The sequence below is a fragment of the Rattus norvegicus genome, chromosome 17 (assembly GCF_021556685.1).
Source record: "Rattus norvegicus strain SHRSP/BbbUtx chromosome 17, alternate assembly SHRSP_T2T, whole genome shotgun sequence".
Taxonomy (NCBI): Eukaryota; Metazoa; Chordata; class Mammalia; order Rodentia; family Muridae; genus Rattus; species Rattus norvegicus.
Genome location: NC_141550.1, coordinates 57,643,674 through 57,659,250, shown reverse-complemented (window position 1 = coordinate 57,659,250; position 15,577 = coordinate 57,643,674). Strand labels below are relative to the sequence as shown.

The 15,577-nt window shown below is 41.9% G+C and overlaps 2 protein-coding genes across 29 annotated transcripts in view; one reads left to right on the top strand and one right to left on the bottom strand.

Annotated features, from left to right (window-relative positions):
- The window catches only part of B3galnt2 (beta-1,3-N-acetylgalactosaminyltransferase 2), a 48,021-nt gene extending 34,897 nt beyond the window's left edge, over window positions 1-13,124 (top strand). For 6 of the 16 annotated variants that reach the window (XR_015640720.1, XR_015640717.1, XR_015640725.1 and 3 more), the window contains 8 exons: window positions 1,928-2,038; window positions 4,836-4,914; window positions 5,427-5,610; window positions 7,959-8,084; window positions 8,580-8,739; window positions 9,192-9,248; window positions 9,524-9,640; window positions 10,899-13,112. Coding sequence is in view for 6 of the 16 variants with exons in the window: in NM_001144851.2 (NP_001138323.1) it covers window positions 1,928-2,038; window positions 4,836-4,914; window positions 5,427-5,610; window positions 7,959-8,084; window positions 8,580-8,739; window positions 9,192-9,248; window positions 10,899-11,039 (858 nt within the window). In the remaining 10 variants the exon portion in view is untranslated. 16 annotated transcript variants of the gene reach the window in all.
- Window positions 11,955-15,577, bottom strand: part of Tbce (tubulin folding cofactor E) — a 45,512-nt gene continuing 41,889 nt past the window's right edge. For 9 of the 13 annotated variants that reach the window (XR_015640902.1, XR_015640901.1, XR_015640904.1 and 6 more), the window contains 4 exon segments: window positions 15,259-15,327; window positions 14,219-14,278; window positions 12,358-12,449; window positions 11,955-12,181 (listed from right to left, as the gene is read on the bottom strand). Coding sequence is in view for 8 of the 13 variants with exons in the window: in XM_087591080.1 (XP_087447206.1) it covers window positions 12,089-12,181; window positions 12,358-12,449; window positions 14,219-14,278; window positions 15,259-15,327 (314 nt within the window). In the remaining 5 variants the exon portion in view is untranslated. 13 annotated transcript variants of the gene reach the window in all.

Below are 15,577 nucleotides of genomic sequence, written 5' to 3'. Positions count from 1 at the left end.
TTGGGTACCAGGAAGAACTACCAGCAAAGAGCAAATCAGATGCCAAGTGTCATTTGACCTGGGGACAGAGAAGGATGTGTTGTGTTTCCATACCTTCTCTGTAGATGTAAGGTAAAGTTTTCAGAGACCTGTCCTTTGCTGTGGGTCCGTCTCTCCTGTTTTGACTCTTGGCCGCCTGCTTTACTTTACTCAGCATACGTAGGCCGTTTCATTGGTTCCTGCCCAGATGAACTAGCTGATCCTGGGCCATTAAGTGGTGTTGTCTTCCTCCCAGCCATTTGCATTGCCTGTGCGTTCAGGCTTGGGTCTAAGATTTTCTTAAACCATCTAAACCAGAATCACGGATCTTAGACTTATGTCCCATCACTCTAATTAATCCCAAGGTGTTCTCACGTCTCCCACATTTTATTGGTGGTAGAGAAGAAAAGTACAGCATGAAAAAGGGCAAAAGACTTGCCAGGGATGGGTACATGAAAACCATGACGTGGAGCAGTACTTGGTTTGGGCATTGAATTTGATCATAGCAATGGAAAATTGAGAATTTCGAAGTGATGTTCATCCAGGAGAGATGTGACCTTCATAGCAGAATCTTTCTCTCCTTCATATTGTCACATTGCTGCTTAGATTCTGTGTGGTTGCCAGCGGCAGGTTGTTGGAGGGTTTAAGGTCACTACTTACACTTCACTCTGAGTTCTTGTCAGTCACTGGAACGTGATTTCTTCTCATGTAGAAGAGGAATTATAGTTCAACCTCTAGGCCGTCCGTTCCCTGGGGACCCGTGTTGTTCAGTCTTACCACAGCAGCTAGTTAGTTCTTCTCCTACCAGCCTTGGCTACTCTGCTGACAACCTCCAGTCTTCCCCACTTCTAAGCGAAGGATAGGGTTCATAGCGCCATGGTGGACAGAGAAGCATCTGGCCTACCTTAGACCTCCCTCTCCTCAGCCTGGTATTACAGCCCGTGAAGTGCTTATGATTCTGAAGGTGTTGTGCTGTCGATTCCCACTTTTCTGACCTTAACTACTTCAAGACTTGTCTGCTTTTATGGTAAACTGAAGTTCTTTCTGAACAATATCTTCCTCAATTTCTTCCAAAATACATTTTTTTTGTATTAGTGAATCATGGCCAGATGTTGGTAGTATTTAAAGATAATGGCTATTCTGATATTAATTTTAATTTTAATGTCTGATGTTAAGTGTATAATGAACCATAGCTTGGCAAGTGTTAGACAGTCACATATTAAAGATCTATCACACCAACTTGCACTTTTTACTTTTTCCTAAGTTTTATAGAGGGAGAGCCCAATGAAGTTGGCGTTCTCATCTTCTGCTAATGACCATATAAAGTAATAAAAACAACCATTCAAAGGCAATTTCAGTATGTACCAAAATAAATACATAAATGTACCTTTCCCCAGTAATTTCATCTCTGGGAATTTATTTTAAGTATTGGGGAAAAGAGACATTCATACCAAAATATTCTATGTTACAGTGGCCATTTGATTTCTATCAAGTGTCTGCCAGCAGACAGTTTCACCCACATTAGAAAGAACAGCTCCAACAGTTATAGCAACATTTGGAAATTGACACAACAGAACAGCCAGGCAGGATCTATAAACACCATAGCCCTGTTGCAGTTGCGTTTTAGATACACTACCAAGTTAGCAACGCATTGTTTAAGTTGTGGCTTAAATTTTTTTTTTTTTTTTTGGTTCTATTTTTCGGAGCTGGGGACCGAACCCAGGGCCTTGCGCTTCCTAGGTAAGCGCTCTACCACTGAGCTAAATCCCCAGCCCCATGGCTTAAATTTTTAACTGATGTGTTTTGGGGCAGGGGAGATAACTTTTTTTTTAAGTTTCATGTAAATACTTTCTTTAAACCAAAGTGAAAGGAATAAACAAATTGATTTACTATCATTTTCCTCCGAAAGAGCTTTGAAGGTACGATCGTGTGGGAAAGCCAAGATCTCCATGGCCTCGTGTCCAGAAACCTGCACAGAGTGACAGTGAATGATGGAGGGGGTGTTCTCAGAGTCCTCACAGTAAGCTGCGCTTTGTTTGTTTGGTTAGAAACACTAACTGCTCTGTATGCATAACGTGGGTTATTTATGCTATCCCAGGCCAGGGTCTCGCATATACACACTAGAAAGTGTTTCTGGGCCCTTGCAGTGAAGGCACGGGCTTGAGTTGTGTGTCCCTGTAACTCCAGTGTGCATGAATAATGGAGTTTTGTCTTATAGTTGAGACATTTTAAAGTATGATATTTTATTTCTCAACATTTTAGTGAGCAGTTTTTAGAAACATTTGTTAATGGTTTAGTACAGTTGTTTATGCCTGTGTTCTCAGCGTCCAAGGAGACTGAAGCACCAGGATTGCTCTGAAGAGACCAGCTAGGTACAGAGTAAGAAAGGAAGGGGAGAGATGTTTCTTCCACAGTTGGCCATTTTACCTTGATAGGAAAATGTTAGTTAAAATACTGTTTACCAAAATATTAAGCTGAGCCCAGTGTCCTATGCCTGTGTTCCCAGCTCTTTGTCAAGCTAAAGCTGGAAGATTGCTTTACCCCAGAGTTCAGAGCTGTCATGCTGTCTCTAAAAAGCGAAATAGAATGCCCGATTTTGTTTTATTTTGAAGCAGCTCTGGAGTTTCTGAATCATATTTCCCGTTTAGCCAGATTTTTCTCAGGTAAATTTCTGAAATGTAGCATGGTGAGCGTGTAGACAGACTTAGTAAGCAAGAGGCATGTAGTGGTGGTACGGACAGCTTTGCCCTCCCCCTTGGGAGTTAGTATAGCGAATAGGAAGATACTTGGCATTTAAATGCAGAAGTTCAGTAATCTCTGGAATATTAGCTCCACTAATGTGAAATCATTCCTGGTTTTGGGTGTCATATCATTATTATTTATTTGGAAAGCATTTCTTGCATACCCACCCACTGCAAGGCAGGCACAGTTACTCCATCACAGGTCCACAGTCCAGGGAGGAAGTAGATGCCTTAGAAGGTTAAGGCGGATGATGCCAAGCCTGGTGACCTAAATTCAGTGAGAACACCCAGGCAAATACATATGCACAAATCTAAACGAATACATTAATGTAGTTTTAAAATGTTTAAAAGAGGGGTTGGGGATTTAGCTCAGCGGTAGAGCGCTTGCCTAGTGAGTGCAAGGCCCTGGGTTCGGTCCCCAGCTCGAAAAAAAAGAAAAAAAGAAGAAAAAAAAATGTTTAAAAGAAACTATTAAGTAAAGGGACCTACAGAGTCTTAGCCTTACAGATCATGAACAGTATTTTACCCATTATTTATTTAAGATCGAGACTTTTATTATTTTCAGGACAGGTACCTTTAGTTTTCATGCCACCTTCTATTTGTGAAACTTTAAAAATACCTAGGATATACCAAAATTCCGTAATATTTGAGTTTGTTATAATAAGGAAATAAGTTTCTTCTGAGTCAAAGACTAAGTTCAAATATGAAGACTAATGCTCTGCTTTGGAGGAAAGATAGTCGTGGAGGGTCAGAGACAGTTTAAACATTTAGCTAACTGAAGAAGGAAGGCAGACTTGGTGGAAACCCCTGAGCGGGAGTGTAAACAGTTTTCTCACACAAGTTGCTTATAGTTCGAGTGCCTATCACAGCAACAGAAATCAAATAAGGACACAGTGAGTATTGTTAAATTCTAAACATGCCAAAACCAAATAGAACATACTGGCAGTTTAATAAGAAAGAATACCACAATTATGGAACTAGAGTTGAACTCCACACCATTCTATTACAAAGTGTACTTAAAATTAAATGTATGTTACTCACAGTGACCTCAGAATACTCTCTGGTGGCCTTAAAGTGGTGCATATCCCTTCTGTCAAAGGATTCTTGCTGTATAGGAAATACTGTGAAAATGCTGATGACTGCTTTTGACAGTTAGCCTCAGCCCCAACAGCTGGAGGAGAGTTCTGGAAGGCAGCCATATTGGAGTACAACCTAGAGAAGGCAGCAGTCAATGGATGGGTAACTTGTGAGGAGGTGACTGGTGAAAGTTCCTCTAAGAGGCAGGACTATTGGCAACAGTTAAGTCCTAGGTCTTGAGCAGCAGTAGGAAGTTAGTCCCCATCTGACGTGTTGGGGACAGATGATTTAAAGAAGCTTTTCTCTGCATGGCCACTGAATTCTCAAGTGCACTAAGATCTTATCAAATCCATGAAAATTTTCATGAAAAATACTTTTTTAATGTTTTTAAAGTGGTAGGGTTAGATATAAATTAAGTTGGTTTTGTACTGTTAAATATAAGAACATTTATTTAAGTTGGAATTTTGAGCACCAGGCCAGAGTCGTCCTGGTGCTTTAAATCCATGGCAGAAGGGCTGAAAGAGTGACTTTGTGGTCCAGAGCACTGGCTGCTTCTGTTTCTCTATTTCAAGGTAAGACAAGACCAAAGCATCTTATAAATACAAGTGTTTAATGTGGGGCTCACAGTTCCAAGTGGTTAGAGTTCAGGACCACTGTGGTATGAAGCCTGGTGGCAGGCAGGCAGGCAGGCAAGCTTGGTGCTGAAACTGTAGTTAATGATAGTTGACCCTCTTCTGACCTCCTCTGGCACAGTTGACCCTCTTCTGACCTCCTCTGGCACTGCACTGCATGCAGGTGGTGAACATATATGCATACAAAGTATCTATGTACATAAAGTAAAACTAAAGATATAAAGTAAAAGAATAAAAAGAAGTCCACAGCACCAGTATCCGCTGTAGGGCAGGAACCTTGGGGCATCTTCTGGTTCAGCTCTGCATTTGTTGCACATTCTCTGTTAGTCAGGAAATCTGAACCCTGTTCTACTTTCCTTCCTTTCAGGCTGGGGAAGGGGCCTTGCCTCATGAATTCATGGAAGGTGTGGAGGGAGTTGCAGGTGGCTTTATCTACACTGTTCAGGGTAAGTCGGCCAGTGTAAAAGCAAACCCAGTGTAGTTACCCTCAATGCAGTTTAACTGTGAAAGGTCATCCTGCATGTCACAAGTTCCTTACTGTGCTAGGTACAAAAACATGGGCCTGGAATGCTGATACTTAATGAGGCTGTAGGAAGATTATGCCTTCAAAGACATGCTGAGCTGTGTGGCAACACCATGTCTCCAGAACACAGCCCCAAAAGCTTCCTTTTTAGACTGATGCGTTCTGTTAGGCAGGTAGGGCAGAGTTGGACTCTCTATTGACTCTAGTTCTGTTGTTCACCAACATGAGAGACTGCACTGCAGAAAAGTGCCCATGTAAGAGGATGCCTAATGTCACATCCCGGACAGGCGTCACTGAGCTGTAACTGCCCCACCTGTACCTCCTAATGAACGTGTGCTCCGCTGGCTGTCTCGGGGAAGGAATGCGGTAGCATTTTCAAGTTCTGGGTCCCCAGTGTGCGGCAGTGTCCTTCAACAGTCAGCATTTCCTTTTCAGAAGGCGATGCACTATTACGAAGCCTTTACTCTCGGCCCCAGAGACTTGTAGATCACATACGGGATCTGCAAGTGGAAGATGCCTTACTGCAGAAGGAAAGCAGTATCTATGATGACATTGTCTTCGTGGATGTTGTGGATACTTACCGGAACGTTCCTGCAAAATTATTGAACTTCTACAGATGGTAGGTTGTATAAATGTTGGGTAGGTTTATAAAACATCATCATACGACTGAGATTTCAAAATATAAAAGACTCATCACCTGGGATTTGACCTGTTACATTCTGGATCTTTAAAAAAAATTTTTTTAATATCAAGGGTTTTTAAATATTTTATAAGATATTATATATTCTATTTTACATAATAACATTTGTTTTTATATTTTTATTTATATATGTTTTAATTATTCATGTGTATGTGTCTCTTTGCTATGTGAGCATGAGTGCCTTAGGCCAGAAGAAGGCTCAGGTCCTCAGGAACTAGGGTTATGTACAGTTGTAAGCTGCCCCACGTGAGTACCAGGACAGTTCTCACTGCTGAGCCAGCTCTCTAGCACCTGGGTCCTTTTGAAGACATCTTTGAACATGCTGTTGCTTTCTTATTTAGATAACAGAGCCACAGTCTGAATGGTATTAAGGGGTCAAAACCAACAATCAAAAATTCCCCTGAATTCATTCCTACGTACTTCAGGTGTCTCAGCCAAGCACTGGATGAAGCCATTGAATCTGGAAATGGTCCCTTTTCAGCTTTATTCCTACCTATCTACCCAAATTCCCTAATTTTGTTCACACTGAGTTACTAATTTGAATTCTTCTCAATTAAATATCCACCTTCCATTTCTAGTGTCTACTCCATCAGCCTCCAGGCTCCTTGCATTTGGATAGATGAAGTGAGTGGACATGAGTTTTGTCCAGGTGCACAGAGGCCGAGACAGAAGTCTCCTAGAACATGAAGGCCAGTTTTCACATGGCAAGGCTCTGAAAGACAACAAATAAAAACCCTATGTGTCTGGTTTACAAACTCTTATAGTTGCTCTCACTTCCTGGAGCCTCCAGTGGTTCTCACATCTTGGCTGTATTCTGTGTCTGTGACAGTAACATTAGCATTTTAACAGTTGTAGTTGGTCGTTGCTTGTGTCAGTGTTGACTTTCTGAGGATCAGCTTGTTCTCTCAGATGGCTGAAGTCACTGGAGTGACTGACTGCTGGCCTGTTCGTGACTGGGACTTAAGACTGGGGTGGGAAGGGGGCACTAGAATTTCTTTCTTTTTTTTTTTTTTGGTTCTTTTTTTTGGAGCTGGGGACCGAACCCAGGGCCTTGCGCTTCCTAGGCAAGCGCTCTACCACTGAGCTAAATCCCCAACCCGGCACTAGAATTTCTTAACAGAGGTCCTTCCCAGGTGTGAGATTGAACTTCTGAGCGGGGACTTCCTTCAGTTTTCCCCCTCTTGGTCCTTACATTCTGCCTCCGTTCCTCTTTAGTGTTGTCAAACCTCAGCAGAGCTGTTTTTAGATCTGCCTCCTCATAGCCCACATTACCACCCATCGTCTGTTTTCACTATGCTTTGTGGAGGAAGTCCTGGGAACAGAAAAGTGAACTAGTGTTCTGCTAGTAGGTGGCTACCAGCAGCACCATCCACATTGGAAATCAATGCTCAATTATTTAACCTTATTTACTTAGCAGAGCCACCAGAGATCTAAACATCTTTTATAACAAAAGCTTATTTCTGATTGGCAAATACTATGTGTCTGTTATACTGTTAAAAATAACTTAGAAGGCTAAGTTTGATGGTGCACACCATTAGTCCCATCACTCCAGAGGCAGAGGCAGGTGCATTTTATAAGTTCAAGGCCAGCTTGGTCTATACAGTAAGATCTGGCTGGTTCCCTTAGAAGTCTGCACTTACAAACAGATGTGCTGTGCAGGAACCAAAAGTCAGGTAGGGAACTTAGTTTTACCTTGTTTGATGCCATGAAGTTTTGGTGTCTAGAGAAATGAAGGAAGCTCTTAGAGAGGATTGATTCTTTATAATAATTTAAATGATGGAAATTGGTTCCAAAGACAAGTATGTTTCCATCTTATAAGTCACGTTTTAGCCCATAATATATTCATTTTTTTAAAAAAGAAGTTTTGAGACCATTACCCTATATCTTGACTGGCCTAGAATTCAGAGCTCCACCTGCATCTGCTTCCCACCACACCTGGCCCATTTCTTAACCTACCTCGTTCAGTGTTCTAAGTGAGAGCTTCAGGTCTTAATACCTGTCCCATGATCCTGGGTTTTGTAACTAGTTACATGTGGGGAAGGGTACAGGTGACAGGTAGGTCTGGCAACTGATGTGGAAAATGACTGGAAAGTCCTTGTTCTCATTCTTGTGTTATCCCAGTTGATCAAGTGAGGACCAAGTATAGTGGATGGCCACAATGATAGTGTTCTGTGTATAGGGTAAGACACTGAAGGTGCACAGCCGTATGTGTGTAGTGTGTCCTTCCAGAGCTGCAGTGATGGGCATATTTCTTTTTCTGTCAACAGGACTGTGGAATCCACCAGCTTCAGTTTGCTGCTCAAGACAGATGATGACTGTTACATAGACTTAGAAGCTGTGTTTAATAGAATTGCTCAGAAGAATCTAGATGGGCCTAATTTTTGGTGGGGAAAGTAAGTGAAACATGGACTGTCAATACTTGATTATACTCTTCTGGATTAATATGCTATCACTATAATCTGAGCGAATCTTTTTATTCTATTGAAAAATCTCACGTTTATTAACCAGGAGTTAAAGATATGGTTTTTGTTTTAGAAGCACTTTGTCTTCTGAAGCTGTCGTGTCCTTTTTGCTTTTTTTGTTTTTGTTTAGAATCATGTATGACACATTTCCTCAGCCATTGCATTTCCTACTTCGGAACACTGCGGGACTGGTGATTTGGTGGGTTTGGTTCATTTAAGAATGTCCTGAAACACAGGGTCGTTTCTCTTAGCTTCCATTCAGGAACTGAGAGCTTATCTAACCTATATAAACTACCTGTGGATAAATAATTCCTTTCCTTAGGCTGCAGGAATTTTGCCGTGGTCATCCCGTTGGTAGTGATCAAAGTAGTCTGGTAGAAGGATGTGGCTAGCCATTACTAAGAAGCCACCTTTGTAACATCTCAGTTTCAGGTTGAATTGGGCAGTGGACAGAACTGGAAAATGGCAGGAGCTGGAATACCCAAGCCCCGCTTACCCTGCCTTTGCCTGTGGGTCAGGGTATGTGATCTCCAAGGATATCGTTGACTGGCTGGCAGGCAACTCCGGAAGGTTAAAGACCTATCAGGTAACAAGATCATTCATCCAGTCCAGTGTCTTGAGATGTCCCTGCAGCAGAGCAAGCTTACTGTGGTTGTCCTTTCTCTGTGGACCTACTCTCTAAAGATCAGGGAATTTACCTGATACTTCTCAGACTCTAGCCATGACGACCATTCAAACATTTATTTGAGCCTGTTTTTGCTGGTTTTAATCTTCATTTGGAAATGTATTCTATGGAGGAATTACACTTCTGTTCATAAGAAAGAAGCTAAGGAAGAGCTTTCTTTCTCCTGGCTTGGATGTAGTCAGGAACCAGTGTGCCCAATGTGTTGATGTGAGGAATGTACATGTGAGGAGAGGGTTTGCTGTGCACTTCCTGCCTCCCATCTCTAGTTCATACTTACAGATCTGGGTTGGTTAACTCTCCATAGAACCTTTCATTACAAAAACATTAAGAAGTTTGCATTTGACCATGAGTAGGGTGAAGATGTCAGCATGGGCATTTGGATGGCAGCCATAGGACCTAAAAGACACCAGGTAAGCAGGGATGGGAATGCTGGCCTCAGGGCTCTTGGAGGTTTGCAAGTGATCATCCAACCCTTGGCATAGGAAATAAAAGCCTTTGGCATCCCAGCTGTGATTTTAAGTTGAGACACTAACTTGTCATATTTGTCTATGTTTAAAACCAAAAAAGAAATGCTATAATTAAAGTTCTTTACCCTCAAAGAATAATTAGATCTTTGTATTTAATAAAAAATCCTTATAGTTTTACAATTTAGAATCTGTTGACTTGAGTTTCTGGCACATGACAGTGAGAAGACCTCTCAACTCGTCTGACAGCAGACTTTACCTAGAATTTTATTTATAAGGACCAGTGGTGTGGTGGCGGGAGTGGAGGCAGGATGTGTGTGCAGAGACCAGAATGGAAGGTAGGAATCCTGGGGCTGGGAGGAACAAGTTTTTTCCCTCATTTTTTGTATGGATTTCTGGATTCTTGCACCTTCTACTCTGGATGTAGAAGGTACAGAAAACAGGACATGCAGTGTCTGCCATTCAGAGCCACATGTCCACACTTACTCATTCAGGAGGGACAGCAATAAGCTTGGGTCCTGCCACACTCCGTCTTCTCAGCAAATCAGAGCTTTGTGAAACCTGCAGTTTCCATAGGCTGTTTGTGGAGCTGGTTGATGTGTGACGATCCTTTATTGTGACCCCACCCCCTTAAATAGTCATACATATTTTGTTCTGCCCTATGGGCACCGTCATGCCTAATAATTCACACTGCCTTCTGGAGCTGAAGAGCCGCCTGGACAGAAGGCTTTGTTCTCCTTGTACCCAAGGCAGAGTACCCACTTTGCTGCCACTGGTGAGTCCGTCATTTAGGTGTGCTTTTGAGAGATAGGGATCACCAGGCACCCTTGAGGCACAGGCTGGTTCCGGCAGCTCGTGCCCATCATGGACACGAAACAACATGGTTTAAAAAGACTCTTCGATCTTACGCAGGATTTGTGTTCCTAGAGTCAGGGTGTTTCTTCATGCACATGTTCTGTTATTCTGATTCTTCATGCACATGTTCTGTTATTTTGATTTTTCATGCACATGTTCTGTTATCTGATTCTTCATGTACATGTTCTGTTATTCTGATTCTTCATGCACATGTTCTGTTATCTGATGAGCAGTCTAGTACTTGGGACTTGCGTCAGGCATCTGAGTCATGCCTGCTCTTCTCATAGCACAGTGATGGGAGGAACTCAGCTTCACTCTCACAGCATTTGATACTTAAATGAGGTGGTTTTAGAAGGCATGGTACATCCTATCCGAGCACTGCTGCCACTGCGTTAGGACTAATACTCTCTAGAAGGGAATGTGAAAGCATCCATTTGTGCTCCCTGTACTTGTTTTCATAGAACTGCATGTGCTGAGTCCTCTGAGGATCTATTGTATTTAACTGATGATATAGTGACTGCATATTTATGAGGTGGTGTGGCATTGGTGACTCTTAATCTTCACATAGCAGTTTCTGTGTTCACATCCCTAGGACTATAAGGCCATGGCACTTTTCCAAAATCAGGAGTCATCCCCAGCCCCAAATGTCATGAGTTGTTCAGATTTGGTAGAGTACAGTTAGGTGTCCTATATATATTCCTTCCTGATTCCGTCTCATATTTCATATTTGTTTCTCAACAGGACAGCCTGTGGCTGTGTGAGAAAACCTGTGAGACAGGAATGCTGTCTTCTCCTCAGTACTCACCAGAAGAGCTGAGCAAACTGTGGGGACTGAAGGAACTGTGTGGGGATCCTTGTCAGTGTGAAGCAAAAGCACGATAACCCCAAAGACTAGGGGTTGTAAGTCCGAAGAGAGCCGTGGCTGGTACTGAGCTGTAATTAGCAGGGTATTACTAGTGTTTTGCACAGATCTTAATGGATCAACTGATAACTGCAGCATAAGTTTTTATTTATAAATTGAAAGATTATTTATACCAAATTATTTTATAAAAATATTGCTAATTTCTGATCACTTATACTAATTAGTAACTCATTGTTACCATTTTTGGTTAAATGGCCAAATTGAGAAAATAACTCCATTTGAATCTCAAGTGGGATTACAAAATAGCTCTGCATAACTTAATTAGGCCAGAAAGACACTACAAAGATGCTTTGTGGCACAGGGCCACATGTACCAAAGTCTGGGCTGCTAGAAATACCAGTGTGTGGGTCTCTGATACAGACAACCTGGCCCTGAAAAGGAAGTGTTGTAAACTGAAGTTTGCTATCTTTAAAGATGTCTATTTACATACACATCATGTTTTCTTTTATAGTTTAATGTAAATCCTGAGTGGCTCAGCTTAGCACTGAGACATTTACTCCCCCTAAACTGTTTTTGTGAGTATGAGTAAAAGTAAACAGCTCAGGGTTCAGTGTCACAGGAAGTAGCGTAGGAAGGCACTCTGCCTTGCCTCATGTCTGTCCCGAAGCTTGAATAGGAGGTGGTGATCTGTGGAAGACAGGCTCAGTTCAGGCATAATGTAAGAGAAAGTATGTGGCAGGTTTGAAGATGTGTTTTCTCAGCTTAAAGGACACTTCTCAGAATGACCAACCAATCACTGTTTAAATCATTTTTTAGAAGATAAGCAGCCCCCAGCAGATGTTAACTCTACTAGATTTAGACTTTCTACTTCATATTTACATCTTCACATAGTGGAATGCCGTAAGCTATGAAAACAAAAAGGGCAGGAAAACCAATAGTAATCAAAGCCTTTATTATTCTATTAATAAACAACCGAATGGTCTTTTCCCAACAAAACAACATCATTTGTGAGGGCAGAGGTTCTGTTTCTGGTGTACACATTCCAGCCTTAACTCTCACGGTTGGCCTGCTACCAGCGCACCAGTAGGCAGTCTCCATTCTCCACAGAATAAAACTGTAATGGCTGCAGGTCATTTTCTAGTTCGATTTCTCTGCCCGGCATCTAAAATTAGAATCAAATGGGGAGTAGAAGGACAGGGTGCATGTTATTATTCACGTCACCCTCCAATGGCAGGTGAGTTGTGAAGGCAAAGGCTGCCTCCATTTAGAACGTGTTATGAAAGGCTCACAGTACTGTGGAGAACGAAGCTTAGCTTTGTGTCTTTGCTTACAACGTACCTTGGAACTTTCGTAGGACAACAGAAGTTCTGACACAGGAACCTTGAGAAGACGTGACAGCAGTCCCTTTACCTTTTGAATTGTCATGGAGTCTATCAAAGAAAAGAAACCTTTAAATGATGACTACAAGTAGAAACAGCTTAGGTGAGGCAGCCATTGGTGGAAGGTTTAAGTCATTCTACCAGGTGATTCTTTTAACAAAAGAATGGAGCCAGTGTTTGATCTAAGTGGGCTTGACAGTGGGGTGTCATACCATTTTTAGTAGCATTTACTATTTCTTCCTCAATCTGAATAACCAGAAATAATTATCTCACTGAAGAGGACAAAATATACAAAATATAGTCCTTTGTGATACTTTGCTAAGGGGCTGCTGGAGTGGGGGCCTTGAGAGGCACCTCTCAGCCTTCTTTTCCCTTTAGAAGACAGCATGGACTTGAGTGGTTGCTGGTCCCTCCCAGCCTGAGTATCCAGTCACCATCAGGATGTGCACACATATGACCACTAGGTGTTGGAAAGAAACTGCTCTGGTCAGTTAAGAACATAGTAGGAACTTCTTCCCAAAGACAGGTTGAGGTAATAGTGGATATTTTGATTAAGAATAGTAGTTTCTCTGAAGCTTTAGCTGAAAGTACAGCAATAGTGTGATGTACCACAAATATCACTATGTACTCAATTATTTTTCTATAAAATTGTTTTTATAAATGCTTTGTTTTTATGCGACTTGTGATAATAAATCTTCTCTATTTTAGAGTAAACTAGCCTTTTCTTGTTTTTGACCCACTTCAACAGCTATAGTACCCTGAATGTGCCTGACCAAATTTATTGTGTCTAGAGTGGATTGGATCCCGTACTGGACAAGGAGGGAAGGATTGGAGAAAGCGGGTTGAATGCCAGCATGGCTCTGCTTCCCTGGTGTGGACCTATTGTGACTACTGCCATCCCCCCAACACTGTGCCCTGCCATGGCGGACTTCATCCCTTCATGACATGAACAGCACAAACCTTCCTTACATTACCTGAGAATGTTTTCAGAGCAACAAGAAAACAGTTAATAGACAGTGTTAATTTGTCATACCACAGTAATAGATAATTGGATTTCTATTTTTAAAAAAAATAGAGAAATTGTGGGCAATCAGCCCTAAACTGGATGGCTACTCAGAAAAGTTCTCTTCTGAATGCAGCTAGATTTCCATGTGCAAACTTGTTTTGTCTGATGGACGCAGACTTAAAATCATGAGGCAAATAGGGAAATGGATTCATTTCTTCTGGCTTTAAACCTAACCTACCAGTCTTTAGCTGTGGACAGTTGTGTCATGCAAGTCTAGGTCATTTATGTTGATACAAAAGCATTTATTTTCCTAGTACTAACTCAGTTCCAGCAGTACAAATATTTTTTTAAGGATTCTGAAAAACAGTCTTTCTCCACAAGTTGTTTAAAAGCACTAAGACAAAAGCCCCAGAGCATCAATCTGCGTAGTGATTCCTCTAAGGGTCTAAGTACTCAAGTCCTCATTCCTATGGCTGATCACATGATCACAGGCTCAGGTGTGACCTGTGACCCCAGCACTTGGGAAGCAGAAAGTCAGGCAGGTATCTGAGTTCAAGACAATTTGTCTCAAAACAAACAAAACCCACCACCATAACAGACAGGGACCTTGCAAATTTTAATAAAATTGTTTTTCAGATATGCTGATGGCATACAGGAAACTGGAACTCTGTTATGTTTTAGCCTAAGCCCTAATGAAGACACCCTAAGTTCTAGGTCTACATGAACTAAAAGTTCACTTTCCAGCTAGCTGTACCAGTGCTCCAGTGTCCAGTGTCCACAGGTACGTGGACAGCAGAGACAGGTGTGCGCTTACCTGGCAACTGCTTTTCTAATATTTGTTGTTCAGGTTGATTTGAGCATTTTATCTTCAGTGCTTTAAGGAAAAAGAGGAAAAGATTGATAACCACCATAGCAGGGATTTACAGCACACATGCATGTAGAACTGGGACTTTTGCCTCTGAGTATAGCACATATGTTGTATACACAAGGCCTCAGTCAGAAGGCCTTTAGCACCAGTAAATAAAAATGTACAGGCCAAGACATTGCCAGATAATGCAGCAGTTTGATACAACTTGACTCAATCCTCATAAGTGGGTCTTATTAATTTTCTATTAATATTTCCATAAAGCTGAGTGATAATTCCAGGCTGTAATCCAATCTTGGAAGGCTGTGGTAGGACTGCCACAAATTCAAGGCCAGCCTTGACACTTGCCATCTGTGAGACCTTGTCTCAAAAACCAGAAAAATACTTTCATGGTTTCATGGTCCCAGAATTGCGGAGGCTCGAGGAGGAGGATATTAAGTACACAGCAGCCTGGTACATAACAAGATTTTTGTCCCAAACAGCTGACCCAGGATTCTATTACTTTTCTTTCCTTCCATACTCCTTCCTGTTGGGTTAGCCGCAGTTCTACATATAGGACACACACAGCATGTTTTACTGTTCTGCTCCCTCCCACGTCTAGAAGGCCATTCAGTGAATCTGCAGTATAGAAGCTGCCAGAATGCTCAGCACAGACTGGGTGAGTTGGGAGTTGACAGTGGTTCTCAACCTTTGGGATGTGATCTCTTGGGGCTTGAATGACCTTTTCACAGGAGTCCCCTAAGACCATTGGAAAACAACGATATTTAACATTACGACTGACAACAGAAGCAAAATTACAATTATGAAGCAGCAATGAAAATAACTCTATGGTTGGGGTCACCACAACATGAGAAAGTGTATTAAAGGTTGCAGCATTAGGAAGGTTGAGGACCACTTTTCTAAGAGAAGCACACTTTATCCCTATCAAGCAAGGCATCACCATTTGCTTCCTACCCAAGACCTCAGAGCAAATCTAAAAGAATTCTTACTTAGTAGCTGATTTTTTAGCATGAATGGCTGCTGTGTTTTGAGCTCCTCATCTTCAGGTGCACCATATTCTGTTTAGGAAGAAACAAAAAGCCAGAGGCCACAGTAAGTGAAGAATGTTAGTGTGAACAGAGCCTCTTCCTAGGACCAACCCAGCATCACTGATTGATTAGCCTTCTCCTGCAGGGCTGCCTGCTGGGTGGTCAGGAGAGATGAACAGTCCCTCCCTACGTATATTATCTTATTTGTAGCTGTATGTGTTTGTTCTATTCTGAGTACTATCCCAATGCTTTCAAAACCTTCCAACTAGTACTTGTTTTC